This window comes from Dipodomys merriami, unplaced genomic scaffold (assembly GCF_024711535.1).
Source record: "Dipodomys merriami isolate MVZ:Mamm:240054 unplaced genomic scaffold, mDipMer1.0.p SCAF_39, whole genome shotgun sequence".
Lineage (NCBI taxonomy): Eukaryota > Metazoa > Chordata > Mammalia > Rodentia > Heteromyidae > Dipodomys > Dipodomys merriami.
In genome coordinates this window covers 13,460,563-13,484,439 of record NW_027205492.1, presented here as the reverse complement: position 1 = coordinate 13,484,439, position 23,877 = coordinate 13,460,563, and the positions used below count along the sequence as shown (strand labels likewise).

Below are 23,877 nucleotides of genomic sequence, written 5' to 3'. Positions count from 1 at the left end.
TTCTGGTTTTCTGGTGGTTAATTGTAGATAAGAATCCAATGGACAATTTCCTGTCTGAGCTGGCTTTGAACCATGCTCCTCAGATCTCAGCCTCCCGAGTAGCTAGGATGTGGGTCACCAGTGCCTGGCATCCAATTTCTTGTTAATGTTTGGTACTTTTAAATATATAAAGAGCTGGACTGGGAAGGTGGCTTAACAGTAGAGTGCTTGCCTAACATGCATGAAGCCCTGGGTTCGATTCCTCAGTACCTCATACATAGAAAAAGCCAGAAGTGGCACTAAAGCTCAAGTAGTGAGCGCTAGCTTTGAGCACAGAGAGGCTCAAGGACAGTGCCTAGGCCCTGAGTTCAAGCTCCAGGACTGGCAATAAATAAATAAATAAATAAAGAGCCAAATGAGGCATATAATTTGAAAACCAAGAATATTTCATTTCTCGCAAAAGAAGGAGGAAATCAATTCCGTTCCAAGCCAGGTGCCTTTGTGGCCTGTATTAGGTGTCATGACCTCTCTGGGCCTCAGTTGCTCCTCTACAAATGGAAGGTGTATGACAAGCCCTTCCATCATTTACACCCAGTGGTACTGTGTGCTGCAATGGCCTAGCTGACATGAGAGATGGTGAATTGTTGCCCTTTGCCACTAAGGTTCCTGAAATCTCACACTGCAGTGCGCGCGCGCTTGCTTCCGTGTTAGGCATGCCTCGGAAAGGAACTGGAGATGGCGTGTCTGAGTGATGCGGGGACACCGGACGCAGCTGCGTCTGCTGAAAAGCATCCCTGAGAGCTCACACGACAGCTTCCATCCCTGCCGACTTAGCAGAGAGGAGCAGGCACAAGATCTGCAGCGTGCTGTGTGCTCCCCCAGCGGCAGTGCCCACCAGGCTGCTTCACCAGAGTGGCGGGCCGGTCCTCATGCATCGCCCTCCCTGCAGGCCATTTCAGAGTTGGGGCTGGACGAGGGACGCACCACCCCCTTACTCAGGCTGACCGGGCTGGGCAGCTTTGGCACATTTTGAAGAAAAAAAAAATCTTGGAGTCAATGAAGGCTTTGTATCTAATCAAGTACCAAGTAACTAAGAAGTTTGCATGAAAATGCTTGAAGAAATGCTTGAAAATATTCCATTTTGGAGTGACAACTTTCATCGGGGAGAATTTGGAATCTTACAAACCACTGTTTGGCATTTCTGTATGAGGTTCCTGTCCTCTAGACCTTGCCCATGCCCAGGGCTGTTGGGCTGAAGTCGGGCAGCCCGTGTGTACATGGAGGACAGGAGTATCCTGTCCTGTGCTCTCCGGTTTGTGGCCTTGGAACACAGGGGCCTCACCCAGAGCCGGAACTGGGATCGTGCTCATCTGGACCTGAATCTCACATTTTACCCCATTTATATTCATTCCAAGTTAAAAAGTTAAATTGCCACATGTGGTTAGCATCCAGAACCTTCTCTACCCTTAAAGAAGACAGTACAGGGGCCAGTGGTATGGCCCAAGCAGTAAAGCGCCTGCCTAGTAATCATGAGACCCTGAGTTCAAAACCCTAGTACCTCAAAAAATACTAATAGGGATGAATGTGGGCTGTGTTTAGATCTTGTTTGTTCCCTGGCCAGCTGTATGGTGTCAAGTGGATAATATACCTTTATGAGTGAATTCTGTGTATATGCACACACACATATAAATGTACACATGCACGTTTACTTAATGCCCACAATGGTTCTGATCACAAAGGCATTATTATGCCCCTTCTATGTAGGACATATACATAAAATGTGCTTAGCACAATTCAAACAGCTAAAACAAAGGATTTTGAATGTTTCCACTGTAAAGAAATGATGCATGCTTAGGGAGACAGAATACCCCGATGTGAGTATTATACAATGTATACACAGATGCAGTATCACCTGGTCACCATAAATACTGCTTTTTGGTTTTCCTCTGTGCAACCTCCTTCAGCGCCAGTAACCCACAGGTGGAGGCCAGGTAATGGTTCAGGACCACAGTTTGTTCTTGCATGGAACACTATGAAAATACTTTTTTTTGGTCAGGCCTGGGTGCTGTCCGTGAGTCTCTCTGTGCTCAAGACTAGTGCTCTATGACTTGAGCCACAGTACCACTTCCGGCTTTTCCTACTTATGTGGTGCTGAGGAATCGAGCCCAGGGCTTCAGGCACGCAAGGCAAGCACTCTACCAGACAGCCACCTTCCCAGCCCCGAAATACTACATTAAAAATGTTTTATGTATAAGTTTTAAATTGTGGCTTACACCTGTAATCCTAGCTATTCAGGAGGTAAGATCTGAGGATCACAGTTCAAAGCCAGCCTGGGCAAGAAAGTCTGTGAGACTCTCCAGCAAACCACCAGAAAACTGGAAGTGGTGCTGTGATTCAAAACGGTAGGGCACTAGGCTTGAGCAAAAAGAGCTCAGGGCTCCCTGTTAACAAAAGACAACCACCTACTCATCCCAGAAATCATCTTTGATACCTGTTCCTCATGCCGACAACCTTAATGGTCACAGTCTGCAAGTTCTTCTTCCAACTGTAATGGTGTTCCATAAAAGTGGCTCCTTTAGCTGTTGACTCAGATGATGACACACTGGGTGAGGAGAGAGAGAGAGAGAGAGAGACAGAGAGACAGAGAGACAGAGAGACAGAGAGACAGACAGAGACAGAGACAGAGAGAGAGACAGAGAGACAGAGAGACAGAGAGACAGAGAGAGAGACAGAGAGACAGAGAGACAGAGAGACAGAGATAGAGAGACAGAGATAGAGAGACAGAGAGACAGAGAGAGACAGAGAAAGACAGAGAGAGACAGAGAGACACAGAGAGAGAGACAGAGAGAGACAGAGAACACTGCTGGACACATTGAAGCATTACTATGTAAGCCCTTCCGACATTTCTTCCTTGTTTCTATTACAACCCCCCCGCCCCGACCCTGACCCCGATCATATAAATTTTAGCTCCATTATCAGGCAAAGAAAATGAGACTATTATAAGGTTTGGAAGCTTTATTCATCCTAATGACTTGTATGCACCCTTAGATCAGTTCAACATAAGCTTCCGAGATTTCTGTGAAGTCCCAAGATGAGCTGGACTTGAGCCAAGGTGAGGACCAAAGTCCACTAGTCCTGGTCCCCCTGGGGTGGACCAGCCTGGGTTAGTTCACTGTGGAATTTAAAATCTAGAGCCAACAATATCTACCTTCTACCATTGTCACCTCCGGCCCTCCACTAGTACTAGACAGAAGGAGGAATTCTTTCTTCCAATCTGCAGAGAGCAATGGAAGCCGGCCACCCTCAGCACTGTGCACACTGAATGGCAAACAGAATGAGCCCATCTTTCTTGCTGTGACCCTGCTTGTTACATTCCCACTTGAGCAGTGGCAACTGGCCTGGGCAGGGAGTAGATTTAGCCCCCCTTGGATTGCTCCACTTGTCTTGGATATAAACCCCTGAGATTTTCCTAATCCTATGCAAAGTGAAAACAGAAATACTATAGACAAAATGTATTGTTAGAAAACTTAGGTCTATCCGTGTAACTTAAACTGTGTGTGCTTTATAAATGAATCTTAGGATAAATCCCTTAGCTGACTCCACAACCCTCAACCCTCTCATCCCAAAATTGTGACACTCGACCCCTTCATCCAAGCTCTGGAGCCCATTGCCCGCCTACCCTGAAGATGGCAGCCCTTGCTCCTGCTCCAGCCCCAGCCAATCGCACTCAGTTCTTTTGTCCCCTTCCTTCAGCATGGAAGGCAAAGCCAACTCTCTCTGTTTCCAGTTCCCAGCACCTGGGTTCTGGACACCACTCCCAGTTCACCTGCAGCAGCAGCAGCAGCGGCGGCGGCAACAACGGCAGCAGTGGTGGCGGCGGCGGCACAAGGCACACATGCTGCCAGGTAGGTGCCAAGGTACACTCAGCACAAGAGACCCGGCCAGTCCTCACAGCCCGGTGTCCTTCCAACTACCAGAGTTTCCCCCAGTTGTTCCTGGGGTCCCTAGGCCTGCACACTACATCCCAGTTTGCTCCTCACATCTCAGCCCTGCTTATGTCTGTCAGAGCGGGCAAGTTGCTGTGTACGCTTTAACCTCTTCAGAGGCCAGCAGAGTAACTAGGAAGGGAGCGGTGGGAAATCAAACCTGCCACAGGCAGGCCGTCTGGGGACCCAGCCTCAGGGGATGGGAGCTCAGCCAGGGAGATGTACAGAGAGTGCCTGTGGCAAAGTAGAGCTCTGGTTTCTATTTCTTCGTTGGTTTTTAGAATGGCCAATAAGCTTTTCATATAGCAAGCTGTTTTAATAAAAATTTCCCTATAATGATTTAAAAAGTGGAAAACAATTCTAAAAAAACTAAAAGTCAAGGAGGATGGGTAAGGGGAAAAATGAAAATAGGGCAGTAAGTATTGCTTAGTGGTACAGTTCTTGTCTAGCATGCTCAGGGCCCTCTGCTCTATCTCCAGCATCAAAAAAAAAAAAAAAGTACCTTTCAAAGCACTTTTTAAATATCTTTTTTCCAAGTATGTATGGGCTCTGGAGGTGAAATCACACTGCCATCTCCTCTTGTGATCTTAATCTGCCCTTTTTGATCTTGAAATTAAAGCAGCAGGGAGAGAGGACGAAGAGCTCCTTCCAGATAAGAGTATCTAGCAACTAGGGGTATTTTTGCAGGACTCTGTGAAAATGAATATGTTAGGATTACCCTATATTGAAATTCAAGGTTGCAATGAACAAATTTTGAATTAAAATCTGATATACATGAACACGGATTACATTAATATATTACCTCACCATTATATCGTAGTGAGCTTTTCAGAAGATGGGACAGAGGTAACATTTCCTGGTAAACTATTCTGAGAACTCTGTAAGCTGAGCATTTTCATCTTACTTCAGGATGAGTTTATTATTGAAAAGAGTGGTAAATGTGATTTTAGAATCTCTAGGTATTCCCAGGGCAGGAAGAGAAGCAGCAGAACAATTGGATTTCCATGGCACTTGCTTTTAGAGCAGATACTTCAGCTGCATCAGCCTATGGGACACTTAAGTCAGCGTCGCTGAGAGTCTGCAGGCTAGGTGAACTAAGGCAAGTTGAACATTTGCAGGAAGAGTGCAAGCAGACCCACTCTGTGCTGGGAAAATGCTGAAGAGGAAGTTGCTGGGAAAGAGATCTTGCTCTCAGAATGCTCGGGGAGGATTTATTTCACCTTTCTACTTAATTCTAAGATGCAGGAAATAGGGGTTTTTACTATAGTAGGAGCAAACAAAATTTCAACACACTTAAAAATAACTGAGCTTGGCCAGGTGCCAGTGGCTCACACCTGTAATCCTAGCTATTCAGGAGGCTGAGATCTGAGGATTTGTGGTTAAAAGCCAGTCATGGCAGAAAGGTCCATGAGACTCTAGCTCCAATAGACCACTAGGAAACTGGAAGTAGCACTGTGGCTTAAGTGGTAGAGCATTTGCCTTGAGCTGAAAAGCTCAGGAACAGCACCCAGGCCCAGAGTTCAAGCTCCACGACCAAACCAAACCAAACAAACAACGACAAAAATAATCTGAGCAGAATACCCGCTATCCAATTAGCCTTTCCCTTAGGCTGTGGTTCCAGATGGCATCCTCAGGCCACACCCACTGCCCATCTTAGTGGGTACAAAGGTGGGGCCTGTTCTGAGCACCTGAATTCCAGCCTCCTTGGAAGTTCAGTAATACCCTGTGGCCACATGGTGGCACCTCCTAGCTCCCTGTAAAGGAGAAATAATGTGATGGCTTGTGTTGAAGAAGGAAAGGAAGGCCGGAGCTGCAATTAGTCACCCACCCTCAGCCTTCTCGCCCTGGGTGCTGGAGGGGGTTCTTAGTGCTGTGTTTTATAGTGATAAATGCATTATGAATGCCTCCAAGAAAGGATTCATTTTCATCCTCAACTTTCCATGTTAACAGAACTCCTATGGGTATCAGGTGCCAGCTGGGCTTTGTTTTTCAGGCTTGTTGAACAAGGCACTTTGTATAGTCATTTGCTGTCTTTCCAGAGAAACTACACTGAAAGTACCCAGGAATTGGGGACAAGGACTCTTCACTAAGAATAAAGATGTATTAGATTCACCATGATGTGAGAGAGCCACTAATACTGTCTGGGGCCAGGCTAAGCCTGTGGCCTAACACCCGGCCTCTCACCCCAGTCTCCCCACCCTCCCCACTTCCTCTTACTGAAGGCAGGCCTGGAGGAAGAGTGAAAGGCAGTACCTTCTGCTGTCTGTTTCCAAAGTGTTCATTTGTATCCTTTGGAGAAGGACGGGGAAGGGGGTTATCATCCATCGTCCAGCTCAGGAAAACAATGAAAATGCACACCAGAGGTTTTCCTCACTTTTTGGTCGGCATCTTTCAATTCTAATACTCACAGGGGAAAGCTCTCACTTGTGATACAGATGATCAGAGGCATAAATCGCTTCTCAGTGATCAATTCTACAACTAAACAACCAGTAGGAGGCCTCTTGGCCCTGGAGAAAACTGCTAAGGGTAAGGCAATGATTTCCTTCAGAGTCAAAGTGTGTAATAGGGGTGGGTGTAGGGAGGAGAATGTCTGGTCTTTAAAAATCATAGAAGCCGCCAACTCAGACTTGCAGGTGTGTAAGCACGGGAAAACATGTTTCTCAAGCTTTATTGTACCAAGGATCTTGTTAAAAGGCAGACTGATTCAGAGGACTGGAGGGTCTCAGGAGCGTAGCGATATACAGTATTGGGCTACCTTTATGCAATTTGAAGTCTAAGACATGATTAGTTTTCTCTTGTGCTGGGGAAAGTAGAAGTACTTTCCTTCACCTATCATAAAGGCTAGGCCCGATATTCCTCTAACAAAAGACAGGTTCACAAGAGAAAACCATGAGATTTTATTGAAGTGTCAGGTGATATGGGAGCTTTGCAGAAATAGTCTCTGAGACCCAAGTTGGCCTGTTTATTTTTGTGTTTCCATGTGACAAACATGGACAGCCATGAGGAAATGTGTGCTGGACAGCGGGAGATGCCCAGCAAGGCCTGGCCTGGGCTGGCTCAGGTGCTTCGCACCCAGTTTTCCTTCCTTGCTCTCAGGTATGGGGCAGGACCCATTCTGATGGTGGCCTGTTACTGTGGCCACCTCTTGCACAGGGCAAATGGCACTTCTGGGTTTGTAGTAGCGTTAGGAGAGCAGTGTTCCAGTTTCTGTGAAGGAGCTGAGGAAATCCCACTTCGGAGCCTCTTCCTTTACCTTGGTGTTCTGAGCTCCACACTTTATAGAGCATCACTCTAGCTAGGAAAACTGTAATTATATGCATGACATTTTCATTTTATATTCCACATATACTTTACAGTTTCCTTAAATATGAAATTGCCAAGGACTGGCATGTTTAAATTGCAATTTATGGAACAGGGTCTCTATGCAGATTTTTCTGAGGTAATGATTGTGATATGGGAAGGGTGTCCTTCATTCTCTTGTGACACACTAAAGCTAAGAACAGAACCTGTCTGGGTTTGGACTCAGTGCATTTCTCTCTCATTTCCTTTTTTTTATTCCAATGCAAAGCTTTTCATTTGATTAGAAGGCAATAACAAGACCAATTCAAGGCTAAAAGAGTTCCTCTGCCACCTGGTGGATGCTAAATTTTCAACAACCATGAATTATCTGCCATTTCCTGTGTGACCTAAGCCTGTGTTTAAAACCAGTATTATTTTCATCTCCCACGACCACTACTGCCACAATCTAGTAGGCTCAAAAAGTACACCTCATTGTCTGAAGTGAGCTTAGGAAAGGGAGGCCAAGGAAGAGGCCTTTCAGGTTTTGTTTGTGGTGAGGTGCTGCCTTCGGATCAGATGGCTTCCTTGGAGATCTGTGTTTATGGGTGTGTAAGTGCTGTCCCAAGGTACTTGAATTTTGTCCTTATGGGAATTTACATCCTGCTCACCTACCTTCTCCTCCTCATCTTTGGTGGATTCAAGAACTCAATGCACAGCGATGCTCCACCAGTGTCTCTAGCAATGTTCACTGTGTGCCACACATGCTCAGTATTAAGATCAGAGTTGGGGCAGGATTTCATCCTGACGATTCTTGGAAAAGACAGGGAAGAAAACTTAAGACAAAAGTGAAGCGAAACAAAACCATGCCAGAAAAATTTAGACAACATTTCTTTAATTGATTTCCAGCAACAAAAACAAATTCAAGTTCACAAAAACTTAACAGGAATTGTTTTATTACATATAAAACCAAGCAGACCATTATTATAATAACAAATAAACATGCTGAATATCTTCAGGTCATGTTAAATAGTGCCCTGAAATAAAATAAAAAATAAATAAAAAATACTGCTTTTCTATCACCTTGAAATACAGTACCACCAGTAGTTTCAAATTTTCAATATAACTACTCAAGTTAATAGCATCAAGGAAAGAGGAAACAATATTTGTTTTGTTTTATCATGTAAAATGGAAGTTCCTACATCTGTCTCGGAAGTATCCTAACAGACTGAAAGAACCAAAACAAACCATCTTTCTTCTACCTATTAGCTATTGTTAAGAGCAACGATAGTGTCATCCCTAATTTTGTCTAAGCTACTAATTATTCCTTTGGTCCCCTTAGTCACTTAAAAATTGAGAATACTTTCAAAGTCAACAGATAGAGCAAATTTTGATCTAGCATTCTAATTCAATATTTTTGTACTTTTCTCCAACTTTTTCCACCAACCAATTTCTCAGCCCAAAATAGTTTTTCTTACATTTTTTCTCATTCTTGTCTCAGATTTTAAATGGTTTCAATGCAAGGTATATGTAAACAACTCCTCAGACATGAGAGGCACTTCTCACAAATCGTGACTCGAGTCGCCAGACCAGCAGGATCCGAGATGGTTTTGACACGATGAGTTCATGATTCAACTATCCATCAAGCAGTACTTGAGAACAGCATGATTCTTATCTACAGCATTCAGTGCATTAAGGTGTGCTGGATAAGTATATTAGAGATCAAAAACCTAACATTGTGCTTATGTTAAACTTACTTCTAAAAAACAAAACACTGTTCATAGGCGCTTTGGTCTGACCTAATAATACTGGTTAAACAACCAACCTCAGGCAAAAAAGGGATACAAGTGAAGTCATTTTTCCAGGCTTTTAGAACTGTCTCAAGACACAATGTTACGACTTCCCCAGCTTAAACAACCAACTTTGATCCAAGGAACTGTGAAAAAAAAAATCCATGAGACATAACTTCTAGATTTCTTTATCATGATGATCTATAGGTCAGACACAGAAGGAAAACAACTCCCCTCACCCATTCAAGATCTTGAAGAGCAGAATACTCACATTGTTGCATAACCACAAAAGGCCACAGCCTGGCATAAACCCTTTAGTATTAATATAAGGACTATATTAATATATGTATGTAATGCCATGCTTACTACTGTTAGTTGGCTTTCACAAAGAGCTGCATAAAATCTTGCAGGGTAAGAATAAGGGAAGAGCTGGCCATCAGCAATGGGTTAATCTATGCTCTAAGGGGCAGGCCAACTAGGACACATGGGGTGTTGTTTTCCAAATACCACTCAAGGACCAAGGCCAGCAGCTAAGAGTACATTTGAGAAGGAGGCAGGCCCTATTATATGTACATCTGTTCATACAGAAAGTGTAAGACCTGGGGTAATAGCATGCTTTCAACAGCAGAGTGGTATGAAAGGCAAAGAATGAAAGAGAATCACCAATTGCTGCTCGTAATCCTAGCTACTCAGAAGGCTAAGTATGGCAGTTTGAAGCCAGCTGGGGCAGGAAAGTCCATGAGATGCTTATCTCCAATAAACTACACACACAAAAAAAAACAGAAGTAGAACTGTGCCTCAAGTGGTAGACTGCTATCCTTAAATAAAAAGGTGCTCAAGGACAGTGCCCAGGCTCTGAGTTCAAGCCCAGGACTGGCACAACACAAACAAACAAACAAACAACAAACAAATAAATGAGAATCTGAACAAACCTGGAAGGAAAGCCTTGAAAGAAAAAGATTATCATAAAAATGTCCCTATGCTTATCAAGATTAACATTCATTTTTAAAAGGCAATCTTAATATTTAACCTTGCCTATTGTAATTATAAATACACCTTCTCCTTATGTTGTTTCTGATGGCAGTATTGTATGAAGCATATTCAGGCTATTACATATTTCCAAATGCAATGCCAGGTTTTTCATTGTCCCCAGGATAAAAAAAGTAGAAACTTAGATGCCAAAAAAAAAAAAAAAGAACAAAACCAATACAATAATGTTTCAAGGGATAAAATCAAGTAATTAAAATACAGTCTATCAAGAGAGTCCACCTAAGTTTTGTACATATCCACAAATAGCAATAGAACACTCACAGTACGGCAAAAGTGACTAAGAAAGCAGCCAGGATGCCCTGGGGTAGATAAGAAGCACAGGCACATCCGGCACAGTTACCCCCATTCTACTCCCTTCTATCTGGAAGTCTGTCATCTCCCTCCCTCCCCCACCCCAGGGATGATTACAGACTGAAATTGGTCACTAAGAACTGTTACAAGCAACTATGACTGGCCCTCCATTTACCACTTCTAAAAGGTGCTTTCTCAAAGTTCTCCTGAGAAGTGGTTTGCCTGCCAGAAAGGTGAAGGTGTAAGGAGTTCCTGTTCCATCCCCACCCAAGTCAATAATCAGGCTGAGGCCCACAGACTTCCCATCTGGAGAGTCTGCAAATAATTTAAACTCAAGATTACAGAACTCCAGAATGGACTTTACTCCACCTCTAAATTTAAAATACCCTTTCAAATCATGTCAGAGAGACCTATTAACATTCTGGATGCCATTGTCCTGGCAAGCAAGCAGCTTAGTGATAAATGACTGCTCAAAATAGAAACTGAAGCTCTCCCTAACTCATGGAGGAACTAAGGCTTCTCCTGGGAGTGAAACAGAAATTTAGCTTGAAGAGCTTATGAAAAAGCAGGAGAGGCGGTAGCCAAAAGGGCTTTACTTCCAACACTAGGACCTGTGACAATGAGGAGCTAATCCACACATAGGCTAGATGGCATCATTATTTTATCCCTTTGAGGAAAAGTTACTCAAAAGGCCTCTCAAACACTTTTGTTTGACTATTAATTCAAGGGAGGACTTACTGAGAAAAACCTCTCTGTGAAAGTGATTCTACTGGGGTGGGTGTGGGATAGACAAAGAGCTGACTGACCGCCCAACAATCAGCCATCACAGACAGTCTCCAGGTGCCCAATGCTGGAACTTCCAGAAGAGGTTAAGGAATCTATGGGTCTGCAACACATTATTTTAGATACTACTTTAATCTGTATGTGTTTTGCTTTCCTCCGTTTGTTTTGAGTTTCTTCTCACTGGACACAGTGGCATGACCATAGTTATTCACATTGCCTTTTTTCTTAAGATTGGCGTGGGCTTGTGTTCTGGGGATGCGGCAGGGATCAGCTGGGTCCAGTAACATGGCTGACTGTTTGGGAATTCGGATGTTGCCATTGGCTTCCATCTTAGAGCTGTTATCGCTGCAGGGCAAATCCCAGTGTCTCAGCTTGGTGCTTTTACTTGATTTCTTTTTCTTCTCCTCGGTCTTCATCTCAGTGGTTGGCTTCTGAGAGGCCAACCTGGTCCAACTGGGCCCATCCATGCGTCTCGGGGAGGCCTCAAATGTATAATAGGAAGGGTGGACTTCCTCATGGTGACAATCTTTCTTTCGTGAAGGGCCTGGCTTTGAAGTTCCTTCTGGGTGAGGTAACGGTTTGGACAGAGCACTAGCAAGTAGCTTGCTTCTCCCAGGGCTTTTCACAGCTCCAGAGGCCCCCGGGGCGACAGGAAGCCTGGCCTTAGCGGCTCTGCTCTTCTCACACTGCACGGTCTGGATCTGCAGCCACTCCAGCTGGATGAGTCTGTCCATGTACTTTCCGAGGCTCCCAGCTCGGGTGGTCACCTCTATCTTGCACTCTGCGTTCTGAAGCATGGCCATGTCCCGCAGGTCCCAGGAACTGAACGGAGGTGGGAGGAAATCTGGGTAGTAGTACTCCGGCCTTGCCCCGCCCTGTCCCGGGTGAAGGTCGAAGGAAACTGGATCTATTTCTTCAGCTCGAAGATTAAGATCTGGAGGTGTGAGGGGAGAGGGAGGGATGTGGATTCTCTCTGAATCTGACAGATCACTGGCGCTGTCTTCATCAGCGTCTTCCTCGATGATCTTCATCGATCCCAAGTCCATCAGCAGCTTGTGCCCTGAGCCCCCCTGACTCCTGGGGCTGGGTATATTCCGGCCAGGTCTTCCTTCTGCATTAATGCCTTCCTTGTGTTTATCTCCAGCTGGCTGGGAGGTCCCCGCCAGGCCACTTCTCAGCTGGGAAGAAACACCAGGGATTTGGGATTTACTCTGCTTTTTTCCTGAAGAATTCTTTGAATGATGTACTTTACTCCAAGATGGGCAAGCATCCATATTACTGTGAAAAAGAAAAACTGCATTTCTTACTAAATAAACAAACAAATGTTATATCTGGCTATAATTAGAAAAACAAAAAGAATCCTCTGCCTAGGTTTTCAGGGACAGACTTTTGCTCCATAGTACCCTATTCATACCACTATAGAATACATGCAACAAACATGGATGTTTGAGTCCTATTTTGCACCAAACACTAGTGTAAGATGCAACTTTAAAACTTCATTTCCTAGGCCCGTGAATTAACTAAAAGCAGGATAAAAGCTGAGCACTCTCCTCCTTCATCTGTACTTTGATCTAACACAATTATTCCTACAGTCACCTCATAATCACTTCCAGGAAGGACAGGACTTACCACCAATAAGCACTTTACAACAAAAGGTAAACTAGCTTTGGATAGACAATTCCATCGTCCTGTGGTAAAAGGCGAAACAACCCCAAAGGAAGTCAAAAGCTACAGACTACGTGCTAGGCAACAGAGACCGATTAGTTCCTGTTCCCCACAAGTGAGGAAGTGTTAACAAGGTCTCCAAAATTCTTCCACAGACAAAGAGCTGCACTGTGACTTTGTTTTGGGTATGTATATCTTTCTCTCTCCCACCCCCAGTCCTCTGTCAATTTAAAGCTAAGCCCAATGTCCACACATCCAAAGATGGGTGAAAGACATACTGAATCTCTGTCTCCCTGTCTCTGCCACAGATCGAATTCTTTTTTTTTATTTAATTCTATTTTATTTGTGAACATACTGTACAGAGGGGTTACAATTACATGGGCAGGATAATGCGTACATTTCTTACCAAGCATTTCACCCTCCTCCTTTGGTTTACCCTTCACATCCCTTCCCAGCCTCTTTTTTCTCTGACTTTCCCCACGTCTTTTTACTTGACACATTAGGGGGAGTGGCTAGATCTATAATATAAAATGTCTCAACTTTGGGTCTGAGGTCTAAAGTGCAGTTTACATTAGGACTTAAGAAAAACATGAACATTTCTTAAAGTATTTATAAATTTAGACCAATTGTGTATAGTTCATAAAACATTAGTTTACAAACGTGTCCCAAACCTTAAGTTGGGTCTACTAGTGTTCAACTGTGTTTAAAACCATTTAAAGTAAAGCATACATCCTTCTTGTGAATAACTACCTTAGAATAAATGGAAATATGATGTAAAATTCAAGTCTGACATCATGGACTCCGTGGCAATTCTGAGGTAACATGTCAATATGTAAAAGTATAGCATGTGCAACTCACACCTTAAACAAACATCTTATCAGTATTTTTCCTCTCTATTTTATCTTTAAATAGTTGTGTAAAAGGGTTTTCAGTTTAACAGCTATACTGTTTATGTGTACAATTCATCTTGATCAGTGTTATCCTATTGTTTTCAAGTAAGAAAGACACACAGGAAAGTTGTGCTTGAAAGGATAGAAATAAAATTACATGGTGTTATTATAAGCCACTATGAATGAAAAATGGGATTCAAGCAATCTTGTGACTGGCAGGCAAAGGGAAATAATGGAAATTATGTGCATTGTTATATGGCAAGAGATTCTTTCTAAGGAAATTTATTCTGAGGTAGAATCTCACCGCAGAGTTTAAAATACCTTATTTTTAATTGGCTTCCTACTAAGCAGTATTTAACTAAAGCTGTAACGAAAGTCCAATTATATAAGCAGAAATGGAGGACAACTATTTGTTTACTGGTTCCAATCACACTAAGTGATTATTTAAAAATGTGTTTCTTGGAGCTGGGAAGGTGGCTCAGTGGTAAAGTGCTTGCCTTGCATGCATAAGGCCCTGAGTTCGATTCCTCAGCACCACATAAGCAGAAAAAGCCACTTGGTAAAAGAGTAGGTCTGTAAACACAGACAGCATCATGATCTCTGGAATTGACCAGCTAACAAAGCTTGACTCCCCTTTGCCCATTCATTTATGCTAAATAAAAATATAACTATGGGGGCTGGGAAGGTAGCTCCATGGTAGAATGCTTGCCTCACATACATGAGGCCCTGGTTTCCATTCTTTAGCACCACATAAACAGAAAAGGTCGGAAGTGGCACTGTGGCTCAAGTGGTAGAGCACTAGCCTTGAGCTGAAGAGCTGAGGAACAGCACCCAGGCCCAGAGTTCAAGCCCCATGACTACCACCACCAAAAAACAAAATAAAAAATATATAAATACGCATTTTATATCCACTTATTCTAGTCACACAGATAGCAAGTGAAGTCATATGCCCTTTGCAAGATGAAGCAATCATCTGAAAATGATTTACCTGCTTTTCTGATGAGATTCACTCATCCTATTCCTTTTCTTGAAAAAATCACATGGCTGATCATCATCTAATGTGTGATAAACTGTCTAGAAAAAGATATTCAGTAGTAAGTACTGTGAGCACACAAAGGAAAGAAAGAAAGAAACGAAGGAAGGAGGAAGGAAAAGAGAGAGGAGGGAGGAAGAAAGAGAGGAAGAAAGGGAGGAAGAAGCAAAGAAAGAGAGAAAGAAGGAAGAAAGGAAGGGAGAAAGAAAGGAAGGGAGAAAGAGAGGGAGGGGAGGGAGGGAGGGAGGGAGAGAGGGAGGGAGGGAGGGAGGGAGGGAAAGAAAAAAAAATCTAAGACTTATTTTCCCCCCTCCAGGTTTACACCACCTTTGCTGTGGTACTTAAAATATTCTTGCTCAATGTGCTGGAAGACGTTGACAGCTGGGAAGGTGACTTCTTTATTCCTCGTATATTTGGAAAGATCACTTCACTGCCGGAACTAGAAGTAACAACACAGTGACAGTAAGTACTGATTGCAAATCATTCTCTGATCAGTACTGGGTTGGGTTGCCTTTCGTTGCTCAGTGCTTGCTCAATAATGAAACACTGAAGCTGTGCTGGGTGCCAGGTTAGTATTCTGACTTGTAAAGAATTAGAGAAAGAATATTGTCTTGTTTACCGTTTAGTCTCTATTTGCTTGTTTTTCACAGGAGACACTAGTTATGAGAGCACACTGCTGTAAAGTGCTGTGGATGAATTCCATTCTTCTGTGTACACACACACACAACACATTCACAATCTCCTTGGAAGTAAAATATTCAAGGAAATTTGTGCAGCTAATTTAGGTCATTATCTTTCTCCAAAGCTCTCATGTCTACTTATCACTCAACTAATAATTACAGGAATGTCTAGAAAACAGCAAGGGTTACTTATCACACAGGCCCGTCCTACAGGGAAGCTCCCTCCAGATTCTGTCTTCTATATCAAATCATTCCATTAAAAGATAACCAATGTGCTTATACACGTTACACAGTAGACGTTATTGCTTGGTGATGCTTTGTTCAAACATCTCACACATGACAGTGATTCCTCTGCTACTTTGAGAGGCCTACACAAGAAGCCATACCTAGAAAGTGAATACTTTGCTCTCCCATAATAACCCTGACTCTGTAAAATAGCAAGAGGTGGGGTTAGGAAAGCTTGTGGTTAGTATATAATCATGTCCGTTTACACAGACATCACAGAGGGCTTGTGCAATGAACTGATCATACCACAGCAGGCCTGACACCTTCTCGTAGTGTTCTTTACCAAACCCTTCCATGCATCGGCTCTCTTTCTGCTTCATCCCCTGGACCGTAAAAAGAACCCTGGAAGGCAGGCCTCCACGTCTGAACCTCTCTCTACAAAGTGAGCTGCTTCCTCTCATTCCACAGGGCAAGCGCCACACCCGGAGCAGCTGGGTTTCCGGCCCAAGTCTCCAGGAGAAGCCAATGCCTGAGGGGCTTTTAGGGAGCAGAAGACAGACCCCGTCCTCCCACGCCGGGAAACAAAGCCACAGAAGGCTCCCTCGAGCGCCTGGCGGCTGAGTCGGGCCGCGGCGCGGTGCGTCCGGGCCTCCGCTCCCGGGCTGCGGGCCTGGGCTGCCGGCCGCAGCGCGCGCCGCCCTCGCGGAGGGGCCGGCCGGCCACCGGCGCGGCGGGGACCGCGCTGCTCTGGGCGGCCCAGCTGCCCGGGCGGGCCCGGGGTCCAGACGCGATCAAGGCGGCCTGGATGCGTCCTGCCCGGGCCGGCTCGGCCTCCCCGCCGCCCCCGGGCCCGCACCGGCCCGCAGCTCGCAGCAGCCGGCCTGCGCGTGCGGACCGCACCCGCGATCGCCCGGCGCCCCGCCCCGCCCCTCAGACAGCGATCGACCAGACCTGATCCGGGGCGGCCGAGCGCACGTGACGAGGCCGCAGCCCGCGGGCTCCCGCGCCGCGCGGAGGACGGGCGGCCGGGCGCTGCGGCGGGCCCGGCGCTGCGGCGGGGCTCGGGTGCGCGCGGCCGGCGGGCCCGCGGGAGGGCGGGCGGCGTCACGAGGGGCGGGGCGGCGGCGCGCCGGGAAGCGGCGGCCTCCGAGGAACCCCGCGGGCCGGGCGGGGAGGTGGGCGGGGCCGCCCGGGCCGCGCCGCGTTCCGGGCAGAGGCGGCGCCGCCCTGCGCTCCTGCGGACACCCCAAAGAGCTCCTCCGCGCGATCGCGGGGATCCGAGGCGGGGACTGGGGACCCCGGCCGGGGAAGCGAGGGCGCAGCGGCCCCCGGGGCCCCTGGCCGGCCCCCGGACCCGGGGGCTTCCGTGCGCGGCTGGGGGCTCGGACGCAGCTGGCGGGGGTCCGAGGCCGCCCCCGGCCGCCCGCGGGGGCCATGTCCGGCGGCGCGGGCTCCCGGAGGCCCGTTCTCCGGAGCCTCAGCTGCCTGTCGAACCTGGACGCCGCCGCCGCCCCCCGGGAGCTCCCGCGGGCGCCCGCGCCGTCGGGCTGCGCTTCCCCGCCGCGGCCCATCATCGCGCGGCGGGCCCGCTCGCTGCCCACCTCCCCCGAGCGCAGGCCGAGGGCCGCGGGCGCCGCGGGCGCGCCGGGCCGGGCGGGCGGCGGGCGGCCGCCCCGCGTGCGCTTCGCCGACGCGCTGGGCCTCGAGCTGGCGCAGGTGCGGGTGTTCAGCGCGGGGGACGACCCGGCTGTGCCGCTGCACGTGCTGTCCCGGCTGGCCGTCGACTCCGAGCTGCGCCGCCGCCGCGCGGACCCGCCCTTCACGCTGCGCTGCCTGGTGCCCGACTTCCCGCCGCCCGTCGAGGCGGCCGACTTCGGCGAGCGCCTGGGCCGGCAGCTCGTGTGCCTGGAGCGCGTCAGCTGCTCGGACCTGGGCGTCAGCGGCACCGTGCGCGTGCGCAACGTGGCCTTCGAGAAGCAGGTGTCGGTGCGCTACACCTTCTCCGGCTGGCGGCGCGCGCACGAGGCCGCGGCGCGCTGGCGAGGCCCCGCCGGCGCCCCGGGCACCGAGGACGTCTTCGCCTTTGGCTTCCCGGTGCCGCCCTTCCTGCTGGAGCTGGGCGCCCACGTGCACTTCGCGCTGCGCTACCGAGTGGCCGGGGCCGAGTACTGGGACAACAACGACCGCCGCGACTACAGCCTCACGTGCCGCGAGCACCGGCTGCAGCTGCCGCGCGGTGAGTGCGAAGAGAGCTGGATCCACTTCATCTGAGCCGCGGGCCCAGCCCGCCCCCCCCCCCCCGCCCGCCGCCCTCCCCGCGTGCTCTGACCCGTGGGCAGGTGCGTGGCGGCGGTTCCTCCTCTCTGCAGAAGGCAGTGGCCGGCATCCTGGAAACGCCTTCCGGGAGGTCTTGCGCACGCGTCCCGGGTGTATCCCTGTCCACGTAGCTGTTGTTTGTTATTGTCATGTTGGGACCTTCCACCTGTCGTAGATGCCTTCTCAGGATTATTCTGTTTAGTAAGCTAAAGAGGTGCAGTTGTGTGTGTGTGTGCATGCGTGCCCACTTACACAAACTGTGTAGTGTGACCGGCATCGTGGTACCTGGAGGCAGTCCTGCCCCGGGACGAGGAAAACCTGAGCCCATGTTGACTTGCCAAACCCGCAGCCTTCTAACACTGCAAACTATTAATAGGCAAGAAATGTATGCCTCATTGGTCACCACACAGCCATTTCTGGGCTTTGCCGCTGCCCTAGTTAGGCAGCCTCTCTCACGTCAACATCTGAGGAGGAGGAGAAATATTCGAGCTTTTACTTTCTCTGTAGCCGTGACTCTCCAGTCATGGTTGGTCATGGTTGATCATGTATGATCATGCATGTACCTGCACATTTTTGAGCCATTTCAAGCTACCTATACAGTTTAAGAAGTCTTGCCTTACCTCATTTTAATTTTTCAGGTGGCCTATAGTTTCCAGCAATTACCTTTTTGATGATTAATGGTGACTTTTTACTTTTTTCTTGAGCATCAGAAGATTCCAGCATTTGTCTTTTGGAAGTCCAGACACCAAGGGAACCTGATGTTTTCAGCCTTAGTCAGAACACTGGAGGAAAAATAGTTCACAGATTTTATACTTCTTACGTAACCGTTTATACATGCACACATACCCATTCACACATATATACATGTTAGGTTTGGTCAGCTACCTGCCAACGTTATTCTTTGTGCCTTTGGATCAGAGAACTTGTAACATTTTATGGACTTTTCTCTCAATTTTATAAATGTGTGCTCTTTGGGAGAAGAAGGGTCAAGACCACTGTCCTCTGTAGTGTGCCCCATTACTGAAAACTGCCACTGAAGATTGAGGCCTTTTGGTGCTGAGCAGGAGTCACTGAAAACAGGTGCTGCAACTGAGGCATGAGGAACAAGCCAACAGGGACAAGACCTCCAACCTGTGATGTTTGCCACAATACTGCTGAAGCCACTGTGATCAATTTTGTGAAAGCTGTCATCTGTGAGTTAACTCACCAATTTTTGAACACTTGATATTTGTCAAATCAGTACCAAAAGCCTTTTGACTTTGTTTTTAATAACTGCAACTTCTCTGTTTTCAGATTCCAAGAAACAATATTGGCTTTCTTTGGCAATTTTAATGTCAAAACACCTAATTTTGATTTAAAATACCATGAGTAAATTGCTATGATGACTGTGTACTACATTGATATACAAGAGAGGGAGGAGAGAAGCTTGATTTCCTGCTGCTTAACCAACTTTCCAATTAGGTCAGCAAGCCTGCAAGGGCCTGGGCTGCTTTTTCTTTGGCCCCAGTCCAGAGGGCACAACAATCCTCCACACTATTCAGGTATAAGTCAGAGCTTCCCATGCATTGTTGTTGAAAGGCATGTAGAGAATCTTTAATGTATGTGAAAATCACTTTCCAAAAAGGTTCTACTCACAAATGTTACATCATCAAAGTTAAGAGAACTTCAAGGTGCCTTAAAAAATCCAACGATTTGAAATTTAAAAGCCTGAACAGACTTTGCCTGGTTGAGGAAGAAGCTGTAGAACAGTTGTAGGGGGATTTTCAGACCCTAAACTACAGTTGTTGTTGCTTAGATGCTATTATTTGGTGGATTGTGCAATTGTTGGGATGTCTCCCTAAACATATTTTAATGTTTGTCATATAAAATACTTTTAATCCAAGCTTGAGAATGAAAGTATATATGCAGAAATGTCCTTGTACTTTATTAAGCTAGTATGTTTTTCTTGTGACAAAGTTTAAATCACCCACCACTTAAGTCTTATTATTCCCTAAACACTGATGAATAACAGGCCTTGCTAAAAAATAAATTGGATGATATCAGCTCCAACAGCAGAGTTCTTGTGTGTATTGAAGAAACTGCAATATTTTGCATGTTGGGTCAAGATCAATTACATAGGAAGAGAGCTCTGAGGGTCGGGTGCACAGGGGCTATGATAATTACATTTCTCTGACTCCCAGGTATGGAACAGTCTGTCTTGCCCCCAGGTGGTGATCCACTGCCCAGGTACAAGGCTTTATGCACCAGAGGAAGGAAATGAGCATTTATTAGCTCCTATCTTATCTTACTTGCTCATTTAGAGTACTAGATACTTTATATGTTTGATTTCAATTAATTTGTGGAAAGGAATGCTATCTGGTTTAAATATCCCCATTTTCTTAGCTGAGGAAACTAATGTTCAGAGAGTGTAGGTAAGTCACCTAACGTCCAACAGCTGGTGGCTAGCAAATTCAGCATACATACCTATACCAAACCCCACGTTCTCTCTACCATGCAATATGCCATACAGGATAGTTCCAGTAAGGACTTGATAGATTTAATTGAGGGGCTGGGCTGCAGGCTCAGTGGTAGACTGCTTGTTTAGCATGCTTGAGGCCCTGTGTTCAAATGTTGGCACTGCAGAAAGAAACCTAAATGAAAGCCAATTTTTGATAATTATTGATAAGGTTTTATTTTTCCCCCTTCAAACATCACAGTCCAAAACTTACAAAAACATTTTGTATAAGATCAAAATGAATAATACACCTTGTTCCTTTTCGAGGCTTTCTGATTATATAGAACAAAGAAAACTTTAAAAAGTGGTAAGTTATGTGAGAAATCATGGCTTTTTGTATTCAGTGGGTAGTGGTAAAATTTCTGTGCACTCACAACTCCAGCATCAAGAGTGGATGAAAACTAGAAGAAAACTAGCTATGAAAAGAATTATGGTAATCTGTTAGGTCATGAGGTTGAAAACACTCGACAACTTTACATTGTATATTATATTGTATTAAAGATAAAATGTGTAACTCAAAAACATCCAAAACTTTGAAGATATTAAATACCCCTGTGTAATCCAAAAACATCCAAAACTTTGAAGATATTAAATATCCCTAACATATACATGTTTAAGAGTATAAAATCCCTGTGAAATGCATATGTCAACTGAATTCAAAAGATAGGAGATTCCCCATAACAGGCCAGCCAGGGCAAAATTTTTAGGCTCTATAAAACAAACAAAAAGCAAAAGGACTGGGAGCATGGCTCAAGTGGTAGAGCTCTTGCAGTTAAGGGCAACAACAACATCAAACTCACAAAAGTAGATTTACTGGCACAAAGTTGCCAGGAAGGTATATTATTCTGATTTGATGTGCTTTGGTCCTCAAGTGAATATTTATTCTTACTCCCTTGTGTTTATTTTCCCCAGGACATTTACATTGTGTGTGTGTGTGTGTGTGTGTGAGAGAGAGAGAGAGAGAGAGAGAGAGAGAGAGAGAGAGAGAGAGAGAGAGAGAGAGAGAGAGAGAGAGAGAGAGAATTCAAGGACAAGTTAGAGCTTCTCTTGCTTTTGGGTGTTTGTTTTCGATAGAGTTTTTGTCAGTCCTGGTGTTTGAATCCAGCATCCTGCATGCCAGGCAGGGACTCTACCCCCTAAGCCACACTTCCAGCTCTCATGTACTGCTGAAATGCATGCAAATGCAAATGCTGCTGCAGTCTTATCTGCCAGATACTGATTTGACATATGTAAGTGCACTACTACTGATCAATAATCCCAGCCTCTCAATCCACTATTTTAAAACAACCATTGCTCATTAGATAGAAAATTAAGGTAATACTACGATACGTTATGCAATTTTGATTGGCGACTTCTGTACCAAAATTCATTCGCTGGGGCCATTCCACGTTTAGAGATTTACCCATCATAGATGCCAGATAAGCCAAAGATCTATTACCACAGGTTTTTGTAGCAGACGCGACAAGCCCGGCAGTCAGGAGGACAGGATTGGTTGGATGCAGTTCACTCACACGATAGGACAGCTGCAGTGATCAAACAACACTCAGCCGCCATGTCACACGGGTGTGAAGATCCAGCAAAATCAAGGATGCGAGCCAGGGCTGGGCTGCGTTTCCACACCCACGTGCGGGGTTCCGTGTGTGTTCTTGAGCATGGAACCCCGGCCTACCTGGACCACACACCTCAAGTACCAGCCTGGTTCTCTGAAACTGCGGCCACCCCCACAGGCCTGGGGTCCCGGCCGCCCGGACATCCGGGACCTGCACTGCGCCCCGCTGCGGGCCTGCTGCGCCCGGCTGCACCCCGCGCCGTCACTGTCGTGACTGGAGGGTCCCGCGGCCGAGGCTCAGCCATCCTCCTTCCTGGTGCGTTCATCCTGCGAGCGCTGCAGGCGCATGCTTGGCTGGGCCTCCGTGGGGCCCACAGGGGGCTCATGTGAGGCCCGTGCAGGGCTCTCCATGGGTCCTGCGAGGGGCCTTACACGGGGCTGACACGGGCCCTGCAGAGAACCTGCGTGGGGCGTGGGTGAAGCTTACGTGGGCCTCCCCGGGGCCTGCGAGGGGCCTGCTCACCTGATGCGCGCCCCCGCGGGCCAACGGCTCTTCCCTGGCGCAGGCCTTGGGGGACCCCGTGCCGGGGAGGGGCGGGCCCTGGCCAGCCGGCGTCTCTGATTGGGCATGTTCCCGGTGGCACTCGGTGCCCATTGGACAGCGGCGTCCCGCCATCCGTTAGCCGCCGGGGGTCTGCGGGCGATCCTGAGGAGCCAGCCTGGACGCTCAGTAGCAGCGGCCGCGGCTCCAGGACCTGGAGGCGTCCTGAGGCGAGGGCAGCAGGTCGGGCCGAGCGCCGGGGGGGGGGGGGGGCTGGCCTCGCGGGGCCCTGGGGAGTCAGAGGTCTCCGGTCCGGCCCCCGGGGGACGGGCGGGTGGACGTCGGTTGAGAGCCGTTGAGGCCCAGGTGGACGGGCCTGGCCCGCGGGGCGGGGCGGGGCGGGCCTGGCGCGGAGGGAGGGCTGCGTGGGGCTCTCAGAAGCCAGAGCAGGGAGGCGGCGCGACCACGGGGTCCCGAGTGGCGGCTGGCGGCCGGGCCTGGGGTCCCCTCAGAGGGCTGAGGGTGGAGGCCGGGGCGGGCGGCATGGGCCACACAGTCGGTGAGCTTGTGAGCACAGGCGCGGCCCCACGTGGGCGAGGCAGAGCCAGCTGGCCGGGTGAGGGTCGAGGCCCCAGGACCAACGGTTGCTGTGGAAGGTGACTGCCCCTCCCTTCCCCTTGACCCTTAGTGACCCCCACCCAAGCCCCGCCCTCTCTTGTAGCCACGCCCACGCTCCATAGCCTGTCCCTCTACTGTGGCCCCGCCCTCTGCTCATACCCACGTCCACTCCACAGCTCATCCTTTCATCATGGCCCTGCCCTCCCATAGCCACGCCTACTCGCCACAAACCGTCCCTTTCATATGGCCCGCCCTCTCCCCAAAGCCATGCCCACTCCATAAACCATCCCCTTTTCCCATGGCCCCGCCCTCTCCCCTTATCCCTGCTCACTCTCCAGTCTATTTTCTATTGCTCCGCCCTCTCCCTGTGGCCCCGCCCAGTCTACATATGCCCTTTCCCTATAGCCTTCCTCAAGGCCCTCCTCTTTCCTAGCCCCTCCCTCTTCCCTAGGATCTTTCCTCTCCTAGCTCCACCCTCTCCCCTAGTTCCTGTCCATCCTCTAGGCCCATTTCTTTCATAGCACCCTAGTCTCTATCCTTAGCCCTCCCTTCCCCTAGACCCTCCTCTAGGCCCTCTCCTTTCCTAGCTCCTCCCTCTTCCCTTGTCCCTCCTCTGTATGCCCTTCTAAACCCTCCCACCTGCTGCCTTTGTCTTGGGTGGGTGCTGCATGCCTAGGCCCCAAGGATGAGTTTGTGCCTCCCAGGTCACCA

The 23,877-nt window shown here is 47.8% G+C and overlaps 3 protein-coding genes across 12 annotated transcripts in view; 2 read left to right on the top strand and 1 right to left on the bottom strand.

Annotated features, from left to right (window-relative positions):
- Positions 1-11,268: 11,268 nt before the first annotated feature.
- Fam217b (family with sequence similarity 217 member B) lies at positions 11,269-22,547 on the bottom strand. 6 transcript variants are annotated; one of them, XM_069990106.1, is made up of 5 exons: positions 22,531-22,547; positions 18,628-18,746; positions 15,071-15,182; positions 14,699-14,784; positions 11,269-12,433 (listed from the first exon to the last, which is right to left on the bottom strand). In XM_069990106.1, exons 4-5 carry the CDS (start codon positions 14,722-14,724, stop codon positions 11,281-11,283), a joined length of 1,179 nt encoding a protein of 392 aa, XP_069846207.1. In that variant the 5' UTR covers positions 14,725-14,784; positions 15,071-15,182; positions 18,628-18,746; positions 22,531-22,547; the 3' UTR covers positions 11,269-11,280. The 6 variants fall into 6 exon arrangements, with proteins under 6 accessions (XP_069846207.1, XP_069846206.1, XP_069846205.1 ...); XM_069990105.1 differs by lacking the exon at positions 22,531-22,547 and adding an exon at positions 20,428-20,564; XM_069990104.1 differs by lacking the exons at positions 18,628-18,746; positions 22,531-22,547 and adding an exon at positions 16,600-16,687.
- Positions 17,083-20,013, top strand: Ppp1r3d (protein phosphatase 1 regulatory subunit 3D). The gene has a single exon (XM_069989750.1). The coding sequence runs from the start codon at positions 17,083-17,085 to the stop codon at positions 17,917-17,919; it is 837 nt and encodes a 278-aa protein (XP_069845851.1). The 3' UTR covers positions 17,920-20,013.
- Positions 22,548-22,684: 137 nt separating the features above from the next.
- The window catches only part of Sycp2 (synaptonemal complex protein 2), a 63,645-nt gene continuing 62,452 nt past the window's right edge, over positions 22,685-23,877 (top strand). For 3 of the 5 annotated variants that reach the window (XM_069990099.1, XM_069990102.1, XM_069990098.1), the window contains exon 1: positions 23,145-23,164. The gene's annotated coding sequence lies outside the window, so the exon portion shown is untranslated. Of the gene's footprint in view, positions 22,792-23,128; positions 23,205-23,877 lie in introns of those variants that run through there. The other 2 variants (XM_069990100.1, XM_069990101.1) reach the window with 2 other exon arrangements.

Coding starts and splice junctions, on each gene's coding strand:
- Fam217b (XM_069990103.1), bottom strand. CDS start 16,109: ATGAGAGGAAGCAGCTCACTTTGTAGAGAGAGGTTCAGACGTGGAGGC. Junction 15,183..15,954: donor AAGGTGTCAGGCCTGCTGTG/GTATGATCAGTT, acceptor TGTTACTTCTAG/TTCCGGCAGTGAAGTGATCT. Junction 14,785..15,070: donor TTTTAAGTACCACAGCAAAG/GTGGTGTAAACC, acceptor ATCTTTTTCTAG/ACAGTTTATCACACATTAGA.
- Ppp1r3d (XM_069989750.1), top strand. CDS start 17,083: ATGTCCGGCGGCGCGGGCTCCCGGAGGCCCGTTCTCCGGAGCCTCAGC.